The sequence below is a fragment of the Callospermophilus lateralis genome, chromosome 4 (assembly GCF_048772815.1).
Source record: "Callospermophilus lateralis isolate mCalLat2 chromosome 4, mCalLat2.hap1, whole genome shotgun sequence".
NCBI lineage: Eukaryota > Metazoa > Chordata > Mammalia > Rodentia > Sciuridae > Callospermophilus > Callospermophilus lateralis.
Genome location: NC_135308.1, coordinates 1,221,162 through 1,245,948, shown reverse-complemented (window position 1 = coordinate 1,245,948; position 24,787 = coordinate 1,221,162). Strand labels below are relative to the sequence as shown.

The window sequence follows — 24,787 nt, the reverse complement described above, 5'->3', positions numbered from 1 at the left end:
GGCAGCACCGTAACAGCAGCCAGGATGGCGAGGAGCAGAGTCCAGGGCTGGGTGGGCAGAGAAGGCGTGGTCCTACTGACACAGGGAAGAGCCTCAGCCTCAGCAGAGAGGCCCATCCTGCCGCCTGCCGCAGTGGTGAACCAGGAGGGCACCAGCTAAGTGAAACGGGCGAGGCCCAGGACAAGACCTCCTGGTCTCACCATGCCGGCGCCGAGAGCCATGAAGGTTGGCTACCAGCAGTGGGGCTGGGCATGGGACCCAAGACTCCAAGTGGACAGGAGTTCCAGAGTGCCCTCATGGAGCACAGCTGCAGTGTGTGCTCAGCAGGTGATGGTCATTACCATAATCCACACTCTACACAGGGAGAAAAAGGAGCTGGCCGGTTCCCACAGAAACAGTGCATGTTGAGACACTGAAGAGCCTGCCCCCATCTGATCATGACCTGTTGGGTACCCACATGGAGCTGCCCACTGCCTCCCACATAGCACAAATACTGTGTCAAAATAAAAACAGGCCAAGAGTAGGACCCAAGCTCCTGACTCAGCCCACAGCGTGTGGGTCCGGACAGTCTAACCACACCTCCATGGACTCTGCCCACTGAAAGCCACCAGGGCCGCCCTGGGCCAGGCGCTGGCGGGGCCCTTACCTGGAGGTAGTGGCACTGCCGCGGGGGCGGCTTGATGTCCTGGTGCACCGGCGGCTTGTCCAGGTTCAGGGAGCTCTTGCGGTAGGCCTCCTTGGCCTGGCTCACGGTGAGCGTGGACCAGGAGCTCCGCTTCATGTACTTGGCGTCCGGCGTCAGGGCCAAGCCCTCGCAGGCCGAGCACTTGACGTCGTTGTTGCTCTTGGACGTCCTCAGCGAGAGGTCCCCGAAGGGGCTCTGCAGGGCCTCGGGGTAGCAGTGGGGGAAGGGGTCCAGGTGGTGCCTGCTGACCACGCTCGGCGCCCGGTGCGTGCTGTCACTGTCCAGGTTGTCGTCCGAGCTCCACCAGCTGCTGGAGCCGGACTTGTGCTTGGCCTCGGGCTTCCGCTCCCTGCTGCGGCTCCGCTTGCCGTGCCGGGCGTGGTGGCCGTGGTGGTGCTCGTCGGCCCGGCCGTCGCCCTTGGGGCCGTCCGCGTTGTTCTTGGAAGAGCCCTCCAGGGAGTGCGACTTGGTGAAGAGCTTCTGCACCGAGTGCACCAGGTGCCGGATCCGGCCCGGGCTCTCGCTGCGCTGCTCCGCGGCCGTCGAGGCCCTCTGGTACTGCAGCGTGTGGAAGCCGTCCCTGTGCAGGGGCAGCTGCTTCTCGAACTGGTCCAGGAGGTTGGCGGGGATGCGGTTGATCTTGGCGCCCAGGTGGGGCATGGCGCAGTCGTCCCTGGTGTCGTAGTGGGAGCTGTAGTGCATCCGGGGAAAGGTGCTGCTGGACACGTGGTCGCCCAGCACCACGGGCATCATCATGCACTCGGAGTGCACGGAGCTCCGCGGAGAGCAGCGGTGGTGGTCCATGGGGCAGCTCTCCGCCGGGCTGAGCAGGTAGGGCTGCCGCGTGTCCGGCCCGTGGCGGAGGTGGTCCAGCGGGTGCTCGCAGTCGGCCGGGGGCGCCACGCCACAGGTGTGGCCGGCACATAGCGGCGGGTTCCGGCTTCCAGACAACCCTTTCATGTTCCTGGGAGCCGGGGAGTACCGCTCTTCATTGAAGTGCTGCGTCGGGGACCATGAGTACTGCTGGTCTGTGGGCAAAAGAGAGACGTCATTTAATGCTCGAAGGGAGCCCCACAAGTCCCTGTAGAAGCCCCCGCCCCCAGCACATGCCCCTCTTCCCAACATCAGTGTCCTCGAGCACCAGTTTCCACTGACCGCTGCAAAGTGAGGGATACCGAAAGGGACCTTGATGTTCCCGAGGGGTGGTCTGCAGTGACATGTTTAAGGTCTAGCAGGTTCACTGGTCTCTCAAACACAGGTTTTGAGTTATTAAATAATAACAATTTGGCGAGAAGCTGTATTTCCATTTTGCATTGGGGTGTTTTCGTTCAGCTTGGAAAATAACAACTGGTATAATTAGTAAGTTAATGTGTCACACACTGGTGTACCCTTTGTGAGGTTGTGGGCTCAGTGCCACGTGCCCACTGGGCAGGAAGCAGTGCAGGGGCTCTCTCAACCCCTCTGCTGTGTGGGGACTGGGTTGTGGAGAGAGACGGCCTAGCTGGGGACCAACCAGCTTGCCTCCACCTGGACATCTGCCTCTCGTGGGAGACTGGTGGGGGATGTTGCTGCACCCCTTCAGGCCTGTCCTCCCATTGGACAAGCGTCCTGGGTCCTTCCTGTATGGTTGACTGCCTGTGGAGGGACAGATCTAAACGGGCTCACCAGGGGTTTCTCTATTTCAGATGTGTTTTGAACTGAGAATAACCCTCCGTGAAGTAAAGAGTGGTTTGATCCTGGGGCACCACCAATCCAGTGTGGGAGCCTCCTGGACAGTCCCTGGACAGCTCTGGCCATCCAGCCCACTTCCAAGGGTGAAGGGCCAGAGCCAGAGGGGCCTCTGTGATGGACTGCTCTCCAGTTGCAGGGTAGGACTGAGCCCCCGGATGGGGAGCTGCATCCTGGGCATGGCCACAGTGCCCATCTGCCATTGCATATGATGGTAATCCTTGTTAATGTCACCCGCTGGACCCGTTAGAAAAGTTCAGGGTCTGTGACCCTAATGGGCCTGGATTCTGGACTCCTGCAGAAGGCTGACTCCCTCTGCCCTGCTGTCCACTGTCTCCTCTCAGTCCCAGGGTGGACCTTGCCTCCCTGTGGCAGCCAGTGGAAATACAGGAAGTGCAGGCTCCAAGCTCATTGCTGGGGGAGAACAGTGGAAAGAAGGCCCAGGGGCAGGTGCCAGCATGTGGCCTGGGGATGGAGCCTGGGCAGGGTCTGCTGACCCAGTGCCTGGTCTCTCTCCAGGATTCTGTGCCACCCTCCTGAGGGCAGAGCTGTGCCCCTGTGCCCAGGCTCCCCAGCAGAGCCAGGTTCTCTGGCTGCTTCCCTGGCCTCTCAGTCCTCCTACCCCACCCGGTTCTCACCTAGCTGCCCACCTCCCTCATTAGGGGCCTTGTCCCAGGACCACTGTGCCTGCCTCCTGATGGCTCTTGCTGGACACGCTTCCCCGTCTGTCCTCAGACTCCAACCAGCACTCTGCTCTAGCAGCCCAGCTTTCCAGGGAGTCCTGCCCCCATCCCAGCTCAGGGGCTCTGGAAAGCCAGCTCCCCACAGGCCCAGCCTGTGGGCCACAACCCAGGGTGCCCAATGGCTGCCTGGCCTCTTCTGCTCCCACCCAGACCCCTGCAAGGCGTGTGCCCCAGGCATGGAGCTGCTTGCCACTCCTCAGAGTCACTCTGTGAGTTCTTTCTCCTCTGTCCCCAGGTGGAAGCTCTCTCTGTTAGTTCTCAGAAGGCTGCAGACACTCTTGCTGCATGCTGCCCTTGAGGCTGAGGCCCAGGCAGGGCCGAGAAAGGGTCTTTGTCACATGAGAGACAGAAACTCCAGGGGTCCTCCTTCAGACCTGGGCCCGATCAGCTAACTCACATCCCCTCACCTGCTCCTCTGCAAGGGCTCCATCCCAGCCTGGGATAATCCCGCTGTCAGTCACACTAGCGCTGATGCAGCCACACACACATGGACACAGGAAAGGAAAAAGAAAGCGGTCGGCTTCTCTCCTCGGGTTCGCCCTGATGCTCTGGGCAGCATCCTCACCTGAGAGAAACCTGTGCTGGGCGACCAGTCCCAGACCTGGCCTAAACATGTCCCTGCCTCAAGTCCCAGGACTGCACGTGTCCAGACAGCTCAGAGCCGTAATGTGTGACAAGGAAGAGGATTGTGTCCCAGGCCCAGGACGGCCCAGCAGAGAAGCACCCAGCACTTCTGCAGGAATCCCGAGGGCCCTGCGCGCGTGTCAGCTGCCGCTCGTGTCCGCCCTTGGAGCCTGCACCTGTCACAGTGAATGCCCCCGGCTGGGGTGCCTCACCTGTGACTCCAAAGGCTGCCTGTAGTGTAGCTGAGGCGCCCTCCGGCCTCAGCGGTCAGCCTAACCACAGCACTTCTTCACATTACGAGGAATAGTTAGGATGTATTATACTTAACATAATTAAGGGCAAGATCCAAGGGAAACTCAACATTCAACCGATAAATAGCAAAACTGTGTTCTGTGATCCAGACTTAACAGCAGCCCCAATTGTCTTTCTATTATGTTTTGCTTTATTTTTCCATTAACATGCAATTTAATACGATTCTAATCTTCCTTCGTATTAAAAAGCAAGCTCATTATGGCTGCACACACATATCCTGCCTCTGCCTAATGTTTAGCCTCGAAGCTATAATATGCATTTTACTCTTACGTAAAAGAAGAGTATGAAAGATAAGAATTTAACTGAAATGAATTAAATTGATTATGCAACATGTTGATAACCGTCTCATTTTCTCTATATAAGATTGAATTTCCTGATATATGTGTAGAAACTTCTATATTATCTCTCAAAAATATCACAGTAACACAAACAAGATAATTAGGCACTGTAAATAACGGCAATACCAAAAAGTATAATGAGGATTTGTGCTGTAGGACGTTTCATAAGTCTACACAACACATAATAAATACTTAGGGGCTGATAATTTCTCTTTTTTTTGAAAACAAGGTAACATACAAAACGTGGAAAGTGTCTTAGTTTCCTAATTCCTAGCTATCCACACCATTTTTGTTATTAAGAGAAAACAGCGATTATACTTGTTACTTATTAACACACAACTGTCTCCCCGAGTTCAAAATAGAACATAAATACACGCACTATGTCTGACCCATCCTAAAGAGCGTGCTGCTGGCGTGGGAGTGAGCCTCTAAACCAAGGCTAACAGCGTGGTGCCCACTGTGAGTGGGTGTGTGCCGCAGCTTCACTGGCCCTGTGGACTGCCCAGACGGCCCTCAGGTGCACACCCCCAACACACAGCAGCTGGGGAGCTGTGGCTGAAGGGGCGGTGGGGCAACCCCTATCCCCCTATCCCTCCCCATCCCCCCACCCCCCATCCCTCCCCATCCCCCATCCCCCTGCTGGCTAAACTTACCACCAAGCCTTCACCTGGACTGTGGATACTTATGATGTGGCCCAGGGGCACTGGAAACACACCGACCCTCTGTTTCTCTGCCATCCTCGTCCCCACCCATGCTGTTGTCCCTTCCTCTGTCCCCCAGATGATACCTGCTCAGTGGACTTCTCTTAGGACTCCTGGGGTGCTGCAGCCCCGCCCCGTGAGGCCAGGAAAGGTGGTGGCAGGCGACAGCTGCGCTGTACTGGCCTGCGTTTACCTGTGCAGGTGGCCAGTGCCAACTCCACATTCCAGAACCCACCTGAAGCCCTGCTAATGAAGCTGCTTCACAGAGGCTCTGGAGGCTGAGGCAGGAGGAATACAAGTTCAAGGCCAGCCTCAGCGACTTAGCCAGGCCCTAAGCAACTCAGTGAGTCCCCGTCTCTAAATAAAAAAAAAAAAAAAACATGAAAAGGGCTGAGGATGTGGCTCAGTGGTTAAGTGGCTCTGGGTTCAATCCCCAAGACCAAAACAAAACAAAAACTTCTTTAAATATTTAACACAAAAGTACAAAATCCGATTTCTGATATAAACATTGCTGGAAGAAATTTGTAAATCTAGATAAATGGAAGGATACTGCAAATTCAAGGATGCCAGATTCCATGTTTAAGATGAAAAATTTCCCAGATTGATTCAGATTCTACACAATCACTATCAAATTCCATCTGACTACTTTGTAGAAATTAAAAAGCTAATGTTAAAGTTCATAAGGGTAGAAAAGAAAACCAAGCCTGAAGCTAGCAGAAGGAAAGAAATCATAAAGATTAGCAATTAAGGAATAGTGGAGGGAAACAGCAAAACGCAAACTAGATTCTCTAAAACAATCAACAGAACAAAAGACCTTCAGCTTGACTAAAAAGACCCGAATTCTCAAAATCAGAAAGAAAAAAAATTTAATGACTTCAAACTAACAAAAGGAATTATAAGAGAATACTATGCACTGTTGTATGGCAACAAATTAGATAAACTAGATAGAATGGACAAATTCACACAAACACACAGATTACTTCAAGTACAAATAGAAAATCTCAACAGAGCAAAAATCAAAGAAATTGAATCAACAATAAAGGTCTCTCAGCAAAGAAAAGTCCAGGACGAGGTGGCCTTGTGGGTGAATTCTACCCACATCTATTGGAGATTAATATCAATCCTCACACTCTTCCAAAAACAGAAGAGGAGGGACCCTTTCAATCCTAATCCAAAGCAACCTACAGAATATTCAGTGCCATTTCTATAATTGTATCAGGGTCAAAATTAACTCTGATATCAAAGCCACCACAAGCAAAGAGAACTACGCACTCCTCCTTTATGAGCCTAGATGTAGAAATCCTCAAGGAAACACTAGCAAACGCAGTTGAGCATCATATTAAAGTGATTATATGCTGTGGTTAATTGCAGGAGTGCACAGGTGGTTTAAAATAGGAAGATCAATCAATGCAATACATCCTACTAACAGAACATGTCACCATTTCAATTGGCACAGAAAAAGACATTTGACAAAATATGTCATCTTTTTGTGATAAAAACGCTCAAAACCAGGAACAGCAGGGTGGCTTCCTCAGCACAGTAATGGGTATTTATGAAAACCTACAGCTAACACCATTCTCAATAGTGAAAGGCTGAAAACTCTCCCCTGGGAGTGGGGGAGGTCCAGACGTTGACTCTACCACTTCCACTCAACATGGTAGTGGAGTGTTTCTAGCCAGAGCAATTAGACGAGGAAAGAAAGCAACCTGTTAGAGAGAAGTAGAGCTGTCTCTGTTCACAGGAGATCTTATGTATAGGAATTCCCAAAGAATCCCCAAGAAAGCTGCCACTATATCTGATAAAAAAAATTCAGCAAAGTTCACGGTACAAGATCAAAAAATAAATATCAGTTGTGCTTCTATACACTGGCAATGAATAATCCAAAAAGGAAATTAAGACAACAATTCAACTTATAATAACATCTAAATCAATAAGACACCTAGGATCACATTTACCCAAGGAGGTGGTATATTGCAAGCTAAAAACATTATTGAAAGAAATTAAGACCCCCCAAAAGGAAAATGTCCAACGTACATGGATTGAAAGACTTACTAATGTCAAGATGAGAGTATTTTCCAAAGCAACCTACAGAGTATTCAGTGCAAATCCTATAAAAATTCCATCCAAATTTTTCGTAGAAGTGGAAAAGCCAATCCTCAGTTCCCATGGAAATACAAGGGGCCCCAAGAAGGAGAGTTGGAGGGCTCACTTCTGGATCCCCAGCTTACTGCACAGGTCACCGAGTGGGCCCTGGCCGCAGGGTACACACCAGAGCCGAGGGAGGACCCAGGGCTGGTCTGAGTGAATGGTGTCCTTCTACTGATTCTGTCGGGAGCGCAGGATCTGCACGCGTGAAGGAACACATTTAAATGCCCTGTCTCTTGCTATCTGCAGGTATTAACTCAGAAGGGACCCAGGACCTAGAGAGTAAGGGCTAAAAGTACAAAGCTGTTTGAATAAAGCACAGGTGTATTTCTTTCTGTTGACTAGGCGACGTCCGAGCCACGGGGCAGAGCCCTGCTGGACACTTCAGCTGCTGAGCACCAGGAAGAGCTCTGCTTGGATCCAGGCAGTGGTGTCACAGCACCAGCTGTGCCCAGCTGAGGGACAGTGGTGAGTGGTCAGACCCTAGAGTGTCCAGCACATCCATACAGAATGTTCTCTGGGTTACACTGGACACTCTGTGACTAGACACTCAAGACACTCCTTTGGGGACATCCTCCCTGTGACATTTCCCAAATAAGTAAATGAGTTCAGAGGTGAAGGACATGGCCAGGGTCAGCAGTCCCCAGCAACAGAGCAGGGCACCAGGACTGGTCAGAGGACCACTGTCCTCTCCACATGGGGGTCTCTGACAGTAACATGAGTCACTGTCACTCAGCTCTGTTGACGGGCCCATCAATCCCAAGTCCAGCTGTAGCAGGAGTGACCGCAGGAGTGACCGCAGGCTTCAGCACCCCTGTGTGCTCCTCCCAGTGCACTCCTGATGCGGTGCGGACATCCACCTTAGCAGGCCCCTCCCAGGGTCTCCTCAGCGGAAAGCGGAGGCGCCCAGGAGGGAGGAGCCACATGGGAGGACCTCAGTGTCCAGTCCTGTCGCGTGTCCATCCACCCTGTGTGAGGCAAGGTGAGGCTCTGTGTTCCAGCATAGTTGTTCATCCACCGCACCCTTCGGGGAGCACCCTTGTCTCAGAATGGGGGAAACCTGTCCCTGGGGAGGGCATGGCCTCCGCAGACGCGCGCGCGCGCACACACACACACACACACACACACACACACACACCTCATTCTAGCCGTTTATCTTGGTTCCTTGACCAGCAGGTTCAATACCAAGACCAATAATCTGCAATATACACAAATTGCTTTTTTAAAAGAAATTCTGTACTGATTGCATGTACACCAAAACTGTAATTTAAAAGGAAAGTCGCACACAGACGCCTTTTAGCAGTACAGTAAAAATAGAAAGTGCAGTGCCAGATTCTGAACTCAGGTGTTGGACTCTTCTGCTGTCTCAGAATTTTATTTTATTTTCAGTTAAGCAGTACTGTGAGTGCATTTGCAAATTAATTGCACTTAATTAACAAATGACATCTATTTATGGGCTCAATAAATAGCTTTTATGCGGATCTTTATTGCAACATTCACAAACAATGGCTTCGAAAGCACATGAAAATTGCTATTGGTTGAAACCTAATCCCATTATTCTGAGGCCAAAAGGTCTTAACTTACCCTTTGCACTAGAAAATTGACTTTGTGAAAAGCAACTTTGGCTTCACAAAAGTAATTATAATTGCTTTCCAAATACTTTTCTACTTGAATTCCCTTTGTTACAAATGGAGTCTCCTTAATTGAAACTAATCTCTTTTTATGTAGTTTTTGATTATCTTATGTTTGTGCCTTGACAAAAGTGCCGGCCACGATTCCCAGTGTGTTCACCAGAATCCAGCCACGGGGGGACACTGGCTGGAGGGAGTCCACTTTTGAGAATGGTTTCATAAGCAAATATGACTTGGAAATGGAACTCACAGGGGCGTTTAAGGAGGTGTTGATGGCTTTCTTTTTTCTTTGTGAACTTGAAAGCCCTAAGCAAGCTGAGCTGACTTTAGACACTCTCCTGCCGTCCCCTGAAAGCAGCCAGACAGTGTCCCTGATTGTCCACAGGTGCATAGCGCAACTCCAGCAGCAGCGGCTTCCCTGGCCAAAGCCAGAGACAAACCAGGCCCTGGTGTGGATCTGTGCACAGAGTTCGACTCTTTTCACCAGTGACCAACAGAATGTTCCAACAGGGGACACTTCTTTCAGGGGAATATCTCATTAGGGAGCTGTAGGTCAGAATGACCTTCCTGGAGGTGACTGGGGTGGAGGGTGTGGAGAGGGCACCCGTCGCGTGCCCTGGGCCATGTGAAGGCACAGGGCCCCACCACAGAGGGCGGCCCCCACGGTGCCCTGCGCCTCGCCGGTGATCGCTGTCCCCACCGGAGAGACCTACTTGGGAGTCAGACTCCTTGGACGTGTTCTAAGACATTCGAAGGTGACTGCACCTCCTCCACACCACCCAGTGGAGTCTGAGCCCAGGTATTCTCATCAACCAGCCCCCTTTTCCACCCACCTAACCCAGAGTAAAAAATACCTCACACATTTCTCTGAATCAACAGACATATTAAAAATTAGGATGTGCACAGGGTCACGCAGTGAATTACAAATCTCTTGTTACTTGAGGGTTTGATAAACTAGGGGACCTTCTGGGAAATAGATCAGGCAAAATCTCAGAAGCGGTAATAAGGTTTGGAGCTTTTGGCCAGGTCGGTGGGGTCCAGCACCACAGAGGAGCTCTGGAGCAAGGGGCTGCTCCAGGTGGGACTGGAGACTGATCTGAGGTGGTAGTGTGTCTCCACTGACATGCTCAGAAAGGGCTTTCTCAGGACTGCAAACCAGAAGGCAGGGTGCACTGTTAAAGATCATTTACCTGTTTCATAGAGCAAGAGAAAGAGGGTGGGCGTGGCCTGGGGCAAGGCCCTGCCCCTGGGCACAGCAGGCCCTGGAGGCTCAGGTCCTGCAGCCAGCGCAGCAGGGAAACAGGAAGTCCAGGTAGCTGCCCAGCCAGGCTCAAGAGCTGGCCAGCATACTTTATATATAAACCGAGATATGAAAAATTGTGGTATCTATGTGTTATAAGAATTGTAATGCAGAAAAACCACAAAGTACATGCATAAAGGCATGAATTGGTGTGAGCATACTCTCTATATAAAGATATGAAAATTTGTATAATAGGAATTGTAATTCATTCTGCTGTCATGTATTAAAAAAAATAAAATCAGTAAAACTAAAAAAAAAAAAAAAAAAAAAAGGTGGCCATAAAGTGCAACTTCACAGTCAAAGAGTGGTTTTCCTCTGAGAGGGTATTACACACAGAAAGGGAAAGGTGCACCCAGACCATGAAGGTCTGAGACACAAAGATTCGTGGAAATGAGGAACTCAGCTCCTTTGAAAAATTGGCAGGTAGAACAGAAGTGATTTCTTGGACGTAAGATAAAAATTACGAATATGTGAAAACTCACCTGTTAGACCACAAAAGCTACAGGGATGAGATGGGTCATGTCTTACAGAAGTCTAGACACGTCCACCAAAGCATTTCACCTGGAAATTTATCCTAGAAAATAATACAAGAAAAGCGCCCGGTCCGTGACAGTCGCGCTTGGCAGGGGCCCCTGTCTGGGGATGGAGGACTTGGGTGTGTCAGCATCACAGGTGAGCAAGACCTCGACTTTAGCACACCCAGGGAAGAGGATAGAATGACCCCAGGGCTTTGTGGGTTTCAACATTTATCAAACACAGAAATTTGGAATAAATGTTCTAGGTGAGCATGCTAAGAATGGAGTTTTCATTCTGATGACGTACTTCATACAACTAGAAAGAGCAATCGTGAAATTCATTTGGAAAAATAAGAGGCCAGAATAGCCAAAGCAATCCTCAGTGAGAAAAGGGAAGCAGGAGGCATCACAGTACCAGGTCTTAACTGAACTACAGAGCCATAGTGATAAAAATGGCATGGCATAGGCACCAAAAGAGACATGAAAGGCAATGCGACAGAGTAGAAGACACAGAGCAGGCCCACATAAACACAGCTCATCCTAGAGAAAAGACGGCCTCTCCACAAATGGTGCTGGAGAACTGGAGATCCACATGCAGCAGAATGAAACTAAACCCCTGTCTCTCACCCTGCACAAAACTCAACTCAAAGTGGATCAAGGATCTAGGGATTAGACCAGAGACCCTCCGCCTAACAGAAGAAACTGTAGGCCCAATTCTCAGCCAAGTCGGCTTAGGAACTGACTTCCTTAACAAGATCCCCTAAGACACAAGAAGTAACATCAAGAATCAATGAATGGGATGGAATCACACTGAAGAGCTTCTTCTCAGCCAAGGAAACAAAGAACATGGAGAGAGAGCCCACAGAATGGGAGGAAACCCTTGTCAACTGCCACCAGAGCACTAACCTCCAGGACATATAAAGAACTCAGAAAAACTTGACACACACAGAAAAACTCAATCACAGATGACCCAATCAACAGTGGGCAAAGGAAAGGAACCGAACAGGTACTTCACAGAAGAAGGAATATGAACGATCAAAAAATATATGGAAAAATGTGAATCATCTCTAGCAATTAGAGAAATGCAAATTAAAACTACACTGAGATTTCATCTCACTCCAGTCAGAATAGCGATGATCGAGAATGCAAGTAACAATAAATGATGGTGAGGATGTCGGGGGAGGCGTACATTCACACTGCTGGTGGGACTGCAAATTTGTGCCACCACTCTGGAAAGCAGTATGGAGATTCCTCAGAAAACGTGGAATGGAACCACCATCTGACCCAGCTATCCCTCTCCTCAGTCTATACTCAAAGGACTTAAAATCAGCACACTACAGTGACACAGCCACATCAATGTTTATGGCAGCTCAATTCACAATAGCTAAGCTATGGAACCAACCTAGGTAACCTTAAACAGATAAATGAATAAAGAAAATGTGATACACACACACACACACACACACACACACACACACACGTGTGCAATGGAGTATTACTCAGCCATAAAGAAGAATGAAATTTTGGCATTTCTCTGGTAAATGGATGGAACCGGAGAACATCATACTAAGTGAAATAAGCCAATCCTCCCAAATCAAAAGTCAAATGTTCTCTCTGATATGTGGATGCTGACTCACAATAAGTGGGGTGCAGGAGGGAAGAGTAGAAGTTCATTGGATTAGACAAGGGAAATGAAGGAAGGGAGCGGGACAGGAGTAGGAAAGACAGTGGAGTGAGTTGAATGGAGCTTCCGATGCTCATCTATGAATGAGCAGTGTAACTCCCCATCACGTCCAACCACAGGAATGGGATGCTAGTTGGAATAAGCTATACCCCACTACCCCATGTATGCCCTAATATGTCAAGATACACCCTACTGTCACATCTAGAAAGAACTAATAGAAAAGAAAAAAGTTAAAATAAAACATTTAGAAAAAACAGAGTATAGAGTTTTGCATCCGATGATCATGTCTGGAAACCGGGACGTCCCTGGCTCTGGGACTTGGCCTGCTGGCTCCTGAGGACCACTCTGCTGCTGGTGCGCACGTGCAGAGGCCCTCCGCCGCCAAGCCCCTGAGGATGCCCCTGTGCACCCTGATGGCGGAGTTGTCACAACCCTCCTGAGGGTCTCACGCTGAGCCGCAGGCGTGGGAAGTCTACAGTGTCTGCTCAAGAGCAAATATTTGCCAGATGTTTCCTGTTGAACCAGCTCAACTGCTGTTATTTTTAATGCTTGCCACACGGGCACTGGCCAGAAGCACGAGCCCTCACGCCCCAGCTTGGATTCCGGAACCTTCCTACGGTGGGACCATGTCACACCAAAACCACCTCCCCCCACGCCTGTGCCCCTGCCTCCCCCCACACTCCACACTCTGGGCTCTCCCCCTGCCCTCCTCACCTGGAGGGCGCAGAGCCCCCATTACTCAGAGAGCGTGCAACCAATACACGCTCCCCAGCTCTGTGCCTCTGAGGAGAACCTGGTGACAGCAGAGCTCCACATGGCCCAGGGCAGGGCAGGTGAGGTGGCCAAGCCTGCTGTGGCCAGGGGCCCAGGGTTCAGAGAGTCAGCAGCACCACCCTCATTCCCAGCTCAGAGCCCTGGCTGCAGGTGTGGGCCGGGCCTGGGCTCTGCCCCCCCCAGGGTCCTGCCTCTGGGTAGAACTGCGCTGGGGAGCACTGGGCTGGGAGTCTAGCCGAGTGCTTCCCAAGTCACTGTAGGTGTTAGCTTCACAGGGTGGGGGCACACTCCCTCCTGCCTGCTCCCCAGCTTGGCACCCCACATGCGACTCCCAGGAGGAGCAGGTCTCCAGGTGGAAGAAGGTGCATGGACCCAGAGGTGGGGGGCTGCAGGTTTGAGAGGGCTGAGGGCTGCGGTGCCCCAGGGCCCAGGAGGCTGCGCTCTGCACTCTGCTGATCTCCGGAGGCTGCGCAGACCGCTCGGCAGGATGCTCCGAGCAGGGCTACTCCCCCGGCTCCCGGGGGGGGGGGGGTGCTAGGGTTTGAACTCCAGCCCAGGGCTGCCTATGGATTCCCATTCTTTCCTCTCTCAGTCAGTGCACCCTGTGGAGGTCCCTGGGACACAGCAGCCACCGGCCACAGCCCTGCTCCAGCCTGGACGAGGGGCAGGTGGCTTTCTGCAGGCATAGCTCCCTGGGGCTGAGGCTTGGCCTGGGTCAGGTCGGACCTCTGGCCCTGTCCCCTCCTTCCAGGCCCCGTCAAGTCTAGGCAGTGCTCTGAGGCTCCTAAGAGCAGGCAGGCTGGGCAGTGAGGCCAGGCGGAGTGGGTGCTGGAGAGACTGGGTAGCGCTGGTGAAGGGAGGAAAGGACGTTGTAAAACTGCCCAGAACCTGGCGCACTGGCAGGAGCCTCTCAGAGACGAAGAGAGTGTGGCCCAGGAGCTCTGTGCCCGGCCTGGGGTCTCGGGGGCTCATGCGACTGTCTGAGCAGACACTGGCTCAGGGGGATCTGAGTCTGGGAGCCCGAGGTCTTTCAGAGGCCACTTCTGCTCACCTGCAGCAGGTCCCCTCCTGGGGGCCGGGGGCTTTGGGCCCACCTGCCTGCCTCCCTGTCAGCAGTGGGTTGCAGGACGCGCTGATCACTGACAACAGCTGCCTGTGCTGTTTGGAAACAGCGTGGAACGGCCTGAAGCTGCCCAGCCAGCGGCTGTCCACTCAGCCATTCTGAAAAGTCCAACTACAATCAAAAGCCGCCCACTGAAACCCACGTCAAATAACACCCCAGCGACTCGCCAGGATCCGGGTCTGGATTCCAGGCTCCCACCTTAGCATGCGTTTGCTTTCCACAGTCACAGAGCTGTGGCATGAAGGGGGCCGTCGAGCGCTGGAAGCAGAGGCGATCCCTCAGAACTGCGGGGGCTGCCCCACCAGGCTCACCATGTCCAAGGCTGGGCAAACGAGCCCACCTCCGTCACTGTGACCGCCTCTCTGCAAGGAGGGGGAAGAGCAAGAGTGCTAGCCGAGCCACTCGCCGGGGACACTCTCCCCTGCTCACCCCTGCTCACCCCAAAGAGCCCAAGGAGAGAGCAGCCAGGACGGGAAGTGGCAAGGGGCCGACGCAGAGTCCCAGAAGGCTGGGTCCCTGGGAGGCCACGTTGGAACGGAGACTTCTCAGAACATGCTAGACATGGTCGAGCAGTCTGTCTGGTTCACCCCAGGGCCCCCACTGCCTGCACACAGCAATGGTCGCGGGCCCTGCAGCTGCAGGCGCTGGGGCTTCGGCGCCCTCGGCAGAACGGCCTGGCAGGTCCTCGCCTGCTGCCTGGGTTTAGGTAACAGCCTCCATGCGGAGTTTTGGGCCTGCAGGGCTGCTGCAAGCTGGGTGCCAGCCGCATGGTACAGCTGCAGGGCTCGCTGCATGCTCCCTGCAGGGCTTCAGGGTGGGAAGCACTGGGTCCCAGGGAGTGGACCTGGCCCTCCTGCTGCACCTCCGCCCCTCATCCTCCGTCACTGAGCCACAGTTCACCAGAACTTTGATATTCACTGCTTATGAAATTGTGCTAAATAAACGGCTCCCGTGGAGTGTCAAGGCAGGTGTGACAAGTCCTCGGATTCTAGGTTCCAAGGACATGCTCCTCCTGGAGATGTGCTGGAGAAGCCCCATCTTCTGCTACTGGTTTGCTCAGAGCACCGTGTCCTACAGCTGCAGCAACTGGGTGCTGACGGGGTTGTCTCCACCAGCAGTACCCCCAGAGGTGGATCGGGGTCCGAGGGGACCTCAGCCTCTGCCTGTCCCTGTGGGCTAACACTGAGCCAGTCCAAGGGCACTGGCCCCTGGGGGATTCTGTAGACTGTTAAATACTTAACTCACGCTGATTATAGCCAGTGTTTGTCTTATCAAATTTAGGATTTGGCAGAGTTAAAGTTTATATAAAATAGGAACGCTCTAGTCATGCTTTGATAAAACTTGGAACATGTTTCTTCTCTCAACTCCTAAACAGACTTTGGGGTTTGTCTTCCCTCATGTGACATGCTGGCTGTCATGGACCACAGGCCCACACTCCCAGGAGGGCCAGCCACGGAGGAAAGTCCCATTTCAGCCTAGTTTCTGTGAAGTGGGTGTCTGTATCGATGGATGGTTGGGGGGATCAGCGCTGGCTGAGAACACGTGACATCCCCTAGTCTCACGGAGAAGGCTGACTCCGCTCACCAGGGGAGCCCAATTGACCCAGCCAGCGAAGCAGGCATGTCATTCTGTGTTCCAAACTCAGCTCCTTGTAGTTGTACAACACCTAGTGACTTCAAATGTCACCATGACATCTGCACAGTCCACAAGTCGGACGTGCCAGACCCAGAGAGGGAAGACTTGAGTTTCCTTGAGGGAGCAGAGTGTATGAAAGACCCTGCAAAGCCTGGCTTAGCTCAGACGCGGAATGGCCTCTCCTATGTTAGTGACCTTGGGCAGATCCCTGAATCTCTCACTTAATCCCTGGCCCCATGGCCTGAGGATGGAGACTTCTGTCCCACAGGCCTGTGGACGACATGCAAGGATTCAAAGTGCTCAGAAGGGGCCAGGACCCTGCTCTGCAGACACTGCCCACTACATCAGCCAGGACCCTCCAGTATGTCAACCAGGACCTGCCCTCCTAGGACACCAGCCAGGACCCTCCACTAGAGGGACACCTACCAGCACTCATCCTCGTACATTTCCAGGGACACAACACGTACTTTTCCCACTGGCCTGGTCAACATCTGAATCACACAGCTCTGCACAAGAGTTCACCTTCATTTTTGAACACCATTTGCACAGAAGCCTGCTAATGACATGTGGTTGGTGAAGCAGACCCCGCCACAGAAGATCTTCAGAATCTAAGACTGGTTCTGAGTTGGACTGCCAGTCTTTGCAGCTTGAAGTGGACTCTGTCCCCATGGAGACCAGGCCTTGAGGTGGCAGTGAGTGACGATGTCCGTGGGGGCCTCCAGCCACCCTCCCTCAGCTGGGTTCCATATCCTCCTGTACCTCTGAGATGCACTTTACACCCCGCTGGACAGACCAGGTGGCTTGGCCAGAGCACGGGAGAAATGACAGGGTCAGCACTCAGCAGGCTCCTGTGAGCTGTGTCTGGTCCTGATCTCGGGGACTCAGACTTATCACCTTCACCCTGAGACAGGAAGTGGTCTGTCTCTGCACAGCCTCCAGCTTTCTGAACACAGACTGTGAGGAGCAGGGTGGGCAGGGGACCGAGTCCTGGCCCAGGGCAGTGCTCCCGCCCGGCTGCCTGCAGATGACTTCCCCAGGGCCTGGCTCTGCCTGTGGCTTGCAGACATTTGGATCTCGTCCTGCTCACCTCAGATCCCAGCACAGGACGCCCAGCAGCGGACGTCTCACTCGACACCCACTCTGGGGTTTTCTGAACCTCGTTACTGCTGTTCCCGTTGTTGAAGTTGCTGGTAGTGACCCTGTAACTTGGACTCATTGTCCATTAATGAGTCTCAGCCCATGGTTCAAAAATGAGCATTCTAGGTCACATAGAAAAAAAATCTGAAAAAAGTGAAATTAAATAAAGGCCCCGAGTTAGGGAAGGTGAAGGAATCAGCTGTGCCTCTTTACTGAAGGGAACTGTCACCTCCCTCCCCTAGATCACCGCCCAGTGCAGAAACCATTTACTGCAGAAGCTGTCGGTGTGAGTGGCGATTGCAGTAAAGGGTCATTTCAGGAGGGTCAGTTTGGAGATATGAAGCGGCCTTTAACGAGGCGTGTGACAAACCTGTGTGGCTCTCTTGCTCCTTCCGAGATGGACACCTTTTCTGTGGCAGCAGATGTTGGGCCTAGGGAGGGACTTGGACTCCTCAGCTCTGGGAGCTGAGCTGGCCCAAGGACACACTGCAGATGTCTGTGCCCCTTCTGTCACCTGGCCAGGTGGGCCGCAGACGGTCGCAGACATGTGTGAGAAGGTGGGGGTGGTGCCAGGCAGGAGCTGCTTGCAGGTCCTGGCTCTGCCTGGGGGTGCCCAGCATAGGCCCCTGGAGGGGCTCTGCTTGCCACAGGGACACTGCTCACAGTGTCCATGTCTTCTGCCCACTGGCAAGCGACACATCTGCTGACCTGGATGCTGCCCAGCAAGGTGGCCCATCCCAACTGCACATGGTGTCCCCCATGTCCCCAGTCCAGCATGCCCTGAGCTCACAGGACGAGCTGGGCCCCCAACCATCCTGTTCCTGCTCCTTCCCTACAGCTACCTTTGGGGCAGCACTTTGATGATTTGTTTTTAGTATTTTTACCAAATATCACAGTTGACGTGGACTGCTGTTTGACGTGGACAGCTGTTTGACGTGGACAGCTGTTTGACGTGGATAGCTGTTGGACGTGGACAGCTGTTTGACATGGACAGCTGTTTGATGTGGACAGTTGTTTGATGTGGACAGCTGTTGGATGTGGACAGCTGTTTGACGTGGACAGTTGTTTGATGTGGACAGCTGTTGGATGTGGACAGTTGTTTGATGTGGACAGCTGTTTGACGTGGACAGTTGTTTGACGTGGACAGCTGTTTGACGTGGACAGCTGTTTGACGTGGATAGCTGTTGGACGTGGACAGCTGTTTGACATGGACAGCTGTTTGATGTGGACAGTTGTTTGATGTGGACAGCTGTTGGATGTGGACAGTTGTTTGATGTGGACAGCTGTTGGATGTGGACAGCTGTTTGACGTGGACAGTTGTTTGATGTGGACAGCTGTTTGACGTGGACTGCTGTTTGACGTGGACAGCTGTTTGACGTGGACAGCTGTTGGATGTGGACAGCTGTTTGACGTGGACAGCTGTTGGACGTGGACAGCTGTTGGATGTGAACTGCTGTTGGACGTGGACAGCTGTTTGACATAGACAGCTGTTGGATGTGGACAGCTGTTTGATGTGGACAGCTGTTTGACGTGGACAGCTGTTGGATGTGGACTGCTGTTTGACGTGGACAGCTGTTTGATGTGGACTGCTGTTGGATGTGGACTGCTATTGGACGTGGACAGCTGTTTGATGTGGACAGCTGTTTGACGTGGACTGCTGTTTGACGTGGACAGCTGTTTGACGTGGACTGCTGTTGGATGTGGACAGCTGTTGGATGTGGACAGCTGTTTGACGTGGACAGCTGTTGGATGTGGACTGCTGTTTGACGTGGACAGCTGTTTGACGTGGACAGCTGTTGGATGTGGACAGCTGTTTGACGTGGACTGCTGTTGGATGTAGACAGCTGTTGGATGTGGACTGCTGTTTGATGTGGACAGCTGTTTGACGTGGACTGCTGTTTGACATGGACAGCTGTTTGACGTGGACAGCTGTTTGACGTGGACAGCTATTTGACGTGGACAGCTGTTGGATGTGGACTGCTGTTTGACGTGGACAGCTGTTTGACGTGGACTGCTGTTTGACGTGGACAGCTGTTTGACGTGGACTGCTGTTGGATGTAGACAGCTGTTGGACGTGGACTGCTGTGAGTTGGCTCAGGCCCTTCTGCTGCCGTTCACAGCCAGGATTTTAGAGCAGTTCTGGGGCAGGAGAGGGGACGAGGACCCTCACCACCAGAGGGCAGTCTCGCCCCCGAGGATGCTGGCCGTGTTTGGAGACATTTCTGGTCGTCACCACCTGTGTTGGGGAGGCTCTATGTCCACTGTGTGGAGGCCGGTGCTGCTGGACACAGAGTCTTCAAGTGGGGAGAGCCGGTTCCCAAGCTGAGCTGAGGCTGGAGGCTGAGCCTGCCCAGGAAGCATCCTCCTCCTGTCCTTCCAGGCCCGACCTCAACTCAGACAGCTGCAGGAACGCCCATTGCCATGTCATGAGGTCCCTGTCCCACTGGGAGCTCCCTGCTCTCCTGTCCAGCAGCTCTTCCCAGTGGTGAGGGATTCTGCTGGAGTCACGCAGGAGTCTGTTGTTTGCAGAGCCCCAGCGGGGAGCGGTGTTGGGCTGTGCTCCTGCAGGTCAAGCACAGCACATGCCCGTCCGGCAGGCTAAGGGCAAGAGGAGAGCTCAGGTGCCCTGCTCCTGGCCAGGTGCTATGCCACTGGGAGTGCCCCGACGGCAGCTGATCGTTTCTCTCCTTCGAGGGCTGCTGAGTGGACCCGTTTTGGGCTCCTAAACAGGCCTGTGTTTTCTCAAGTTCACTCTTCACTGTCCAAGTGCAACATGGAAATCTCGTCCACACCACCTACTGTGACCTCGGCCTGCACTGGGTTGATCTCTGGCTATGATTTTAGAGACTGTGGTCAGCACCTCTAACTGCCCGTTTCCCTGTGGACTACACAGCTATGCATCTCTTTTCCCTCTAACCCCCAAGCCCGGCCTCGTGGGCCCACTAAGGCCAGGGGCTGCAGGCTGAGGGGAGAGCCCTCCACACCGGAGCCCTGAATCACCTTGGGGAAGCCGTCCACAAAGGTACCAAGAGTCACTGAGCACAACTAGTCTTGTAGGTTGTGGAAGGTGAAAAGAAATATTTAGGAGCAAGGTTACAGAATGCATTCCAGAAATTTACATGAAAAACTCTAATACCCTAATTTTCTCAAGTATTACATATGCATAACTTTAAAACAGATTTTAATTTGTTTGCACAGAAATAAATTTTTATAGCACTTTCATTGTATTAGGTTTATAAGTTACGTAGGGATGATTTAGGACAGACATAGGTTGTATGTGAATACTGTGCCCTTTTATATAAGGGACTTGAGCTTCCAAGGATTTGGGCATTGCAGGGATTCCTGGAGCCGGTCTCCCATGACGTGGAGAGGTCACTGTAACTCCTGTTGACTACAACAGCTGCTACAGAGCGTCTGTACCCTTGTTCTGGTAGAGCCAGCCAGCTTTCACTTACAAACGGTTCTGCGTGTTTCTAGCACCATGCTCAGGGACATGATTTGCATTGTTAAGTTCCCTTGATCCCCAGGCATGGAGCATCTGTCCCTGCTCGTCAGTGCCTTGTCCTCTTCCACAGCATGGAATCGCGACGTGTTTCACATCATGCCAGGAGCAAGGGCCCCGCTGGCAGTGCAGGGAGGGCACCGGGCGCGAAGAAGCGGTTTTGAGGGAGGGAGGGTGAGGGGAGGAGGAGGAAATGCAGAGTGCACAGTGGAGGACCCCCAAAGGGCAGGAGGTCAGCAGAAATTTGTCTTGAGGTAAGTCTGGACGCCCAGAAGTCACTGAGTCAATGTAAGTAAAAAGACCAGGGCCATTGGTCAGAGACCACTGAACATCTAAAGGGGAATTCTTGCTGAATAAAGTAGGAGCCTCCATTGCTGTGGGCCTCTTCCCACTTGAAGGGCTCCGAGGAGTCACCCTTCTGCAGCGTGTGCCACCTGGAGGAGGTGCTGTGCCAACACTCTCCTGTTTTAAAATGACAGATCTCATCTACATGTCCATTTTCTTGGGGTTGGGTCTCACATCTAACATGGTTTAATATGCTTTGATTATTTAACTGGACAATTTTCTCCCATTTTACTTTGCAATCAATTTACCAATGTAGAATTTGGGTCAATATAAATGTTTTTATAAATGTAAATAAGCCACCGGCCCCTTAGAGCTGGAATTAACACTCTGGGGATGGGTTCCAGGACCCTGGGAATGCAGAAACCCGCGACGCTCAGTCCCTGAGAGAAAGCACACAGCGTTTTCACATAGCAGTACCATGCACTCCCGCACACTCCAGCCGTCTAGCTGGCCCAGACGCCTGTTACCACATGCTGGTACCAGTGGTTCTGCTGCTGTTTGGGGGTGATGAGGAGAAGTGCGGTTCTTCTGCTATTTGGGGGTGATGAGGAGAAGCATGGTACATGCTCAGCATAGACAGGGCTTTTCTTTAGGTGTTTTCTGAGGTTGGCTGAATACCCAGATACTCAGGGCCAACTGCAGGATGGTCTCCAGTGAGCCAATGTAACAGACAGCAATGCCGTCTCAGAACGTCTGAGGGTCTCCCCTGGAAGTGGCTTTTCTGGGTAGAGTTGGGTTTTCTACTCCATTGTGGTCTTTTTGAATGGTGTAGCATTAGTTTCTTTTATCACTGACTTTAGATTAATTTTATAGAAAGCTTCTGTATTTCCCTAAATTTCAGGGCCATTTTCCTAATGATAAAATTATGTTCCTGCTCAGAGAAGGCATGCGCTCTTAAAATGAAGTGATAGCAATATGGCGGGGGCGAGAGTCCTGCTTTCTGAAAAGGTGGCTTTGCTAACGCAGCTGCCCTGGAGAGAACCCTGGGCCTGCAGTCGCTGCCCCTCATCTTGCCCTGGAGCCTGCAAGGACCGTTGAGAGAAGGGCCGGTGCTTGTCCTGGGCCCCCAAACAAGAGCCACCTATTGCTCTGTGGCCCCAGCTTGGACGACACTGACAGCACCCTGCAGTGTTTGGGGAATGTTCATCGTTTGCTCTCACAGCACCAAGACCATATCTTTAATTTGGCCTAGTAGAATTACAGCTCCATGAACATGGGACTTGGTTAACCTTCCCAACTTAGAGATGTGGAAAGTGGAAAATACCATTTGGAAAAAAAACAGAATCGTGGTTTTTACTCCTGATTAGTTACAACATCAGAAATAGGACTCTGACTTCTCTCCCTCCTCCCCTCTTCCTCCATCCTCCCCCTTTTCATTCTTTCTTTTTAACTAATCTCCCTGTTGTACTTTGCAGACCAGGTTTCCACCCCTGGTGCCCATCAGAACCACGAGTGGTGGGTGACCCGGCTGCCCCACGGCTGTGTTTGTGCTCAAAGGAAAGGGGCCAGGTGTGAAGTGGGGCTGCAGGCTCACAGAGCAGGGTTCAGCCAAGGAGTGCACACACAAGACGGAGCGCCATTCAGCCACAATGAATGAAATCCTGGCATTTGTGGCAAGACCAGTAAGCCTGGAGGGCATCGTAGCAATGAGATGACCCAGGCATGGAGAGGTCCTCCCAGGAGAAGGGTCCCTCCCAGGAGCTTTCTTACATGTGAAACCTAAGAACATTGACCTCAGACATGGAGAGCAGAAGGGTGGAGACGGGGCCAGGGATGCAGTGGGCAGATGTGGGTCAAAGGTGTGGGTCACAACCTCGGTTAGGAGGGGAAAGTTGAAGCCACCTCCTGTACAATTGGTGACTGCAGCCAATAACAATGCACTGTACACTGGGAAGCTGCTGGGAGCTGATCTTAAACTCTCACCACAGAAAGGAAGACCCCTCGTGAGCTGAGGGGTTCACGGGCTTGCCTGGACCACCCTGCCACGTGGACAGACATAAAAGCTTCTCCTTGTGCGCTGCAAGTGTGCACGGCTTTTACTTATCAGCTGTGACTTACTAAAGCCAGAATGAATGAAACGCATTTCCCCACTAAAACAGGGGAGAAGAGTCAGGTAGGGAAGGTATAGAGGTGGCAAGGCCCCAGTGCCACCCACAGGTGCACAGGGTGGGTACATGACGCTCCCACGTGAGGCCCGCTGAAGCAGGACAGGCTGGGTCTGACACTTAGTGAGCAGGCTCAAAGGCAGCTCCTGTCTGTGCCGGGCTCGCACCCCCTCCTGTCCCCAGAGCGGGCCCCTGGCCTTCTTCCTGGCCAGCTAGGATCCCTGCCTTCATTCCTGCTTCACACAGGACACCAGGGTGGCTGGAAGCTCCTGAGGCCAGTGGTCACCAAACCCGCAGTTCTCTTCCAGAGCTTCTGGAATTTGGCTGCTCCTTCTCATTCTTATAACCACCAGCCACAGCCTGCAGCCAGACTCTGGGGACAGATGGCTGAATACCATCTGTTATGGTTTGGATGTGAGATGTCCCCCAAAAGCTCACATGTGAGACAATGAAGAATGTTTGGAGGAGAAACGATTGGGTTATAGCCTTAACATAGTCATGGAATGAATCCTTCATGGGGATTAACTGAGTGGTAACCGGAGGCAGGTGGGGTGTGGCTGGACAAAGTGGCTCACTGGGGGTGAGGCTACGGGATGCATATTTGTATCTGGCCAGTGGAGCCTCTCTCTGCTTCCTGATCCTCATGTGAGCGGCTTCCCTCTGCCACACTCTTCCACCATGATGTCCTGCCTCGCCCAGAGCCCCGAGGAAGGACCTGGCTGTCTATGGACTGAGACTCGGACACCCTGAGCCTCTAAATAAACCTCTCCCCTCACATTGTTCCGGTCAGATCTTTCAGTCATAGCAGCGAAAAAGCTGACTCAAACACCTTTGTTCCTCAACAGTGTGGATGTCCTCCAACAGGTGAGCACAGGTGTGCCATCAGTGCAGAATTCCACTCTGAGCACACACCCACAGACAGCAGGCAGACAGGGAGAGGGTGGGCCAGGCGCACGGCAACTCTCCAAGAGGAGCTAATGTGTGGGAGCAATCTGAGCACCATGATGGACCTGGGGACCAGCGGAGTGTGGCCCATCCTACCCTGCGTGTCCCCACCAGAGTGTACTACAGCCTGAAAGGAAGGGGGTTCCAACACACACTACCCCTGAGGTAACCTTGGGGTACTGTGCTGAGTGATACAAGCCCGTCACCAAAGACGAGCTGTGACTCCACTCATATGAGGTTCCTGGAGTCCTCAAATGCACAGCACAGAAGGTGGATGGGGTGCTAGGGGCCGGGGACGGAGTGGTGTTCAGGGGGACATCTCATTCATAAAGGAGTTCTGGGGGTTGATGGGAATGACCACCGCACAGCATGTGAGTGTCCTCAATGCCACTGAAGAGCATGCATCAACAGTCAACAAATAAACTTCATGTTTCATACCTGGCCACAGTAACAAGCAATTTGTTCCTTACTCTGGCCTGCACAACAAGCAGAGTGACATTCTGACTCCTGCAGCCTGGCCTCATCCCTCACTGTCACTTCAAATGTCCACAGTTAGACAGAAGGAATCATTCAGGCTCCAGGTACCAGCTCAGCAAACTCCCTCTCCTGGGAGATGTACCCACTCCTATGCACCTTGTATTCAAGACTAGGTCCTCCACACCCCGCCCACTGCCCCTCCGCCAGAGCGCAGCACGCAGCCTGAGAGCCATGGCACCAAAAACGAAACTGCAGATCACCCTCTTTCCCAGGACGTGCTCACCAAGCCTCCAAGTTATGCGGACTGGAGAATTAGAATCTAGGTGCATCCTGCCCAC

General features: G+C 52.5%; 1 protein-coding gene across 1 annotated transcript in view; it reads right to left on the bottom strand.

Moving 5' to 3' along the window:
• Dlgap2 (DLG associated protein 2) overlaps nucleotides 1-24,787 on the bottom strand; it is a gene marked incomplete at its 5' end in the record, with an annotated part of 498,702 nt that overhangs the window by 121,955 nt on the left and 351,960 nt on the right. The window contains one exon of the mRNA XM_077109210.1: nucleotides 647-1,713. Within this exon, the coding sequence (XP_076965325.1) occupies nucleotides 647-1,713 (1,067 nt within the window). The remainder of the gene's footprint in view (nucleotides 1-646; nucleotides 1,714-24,787) is intronic.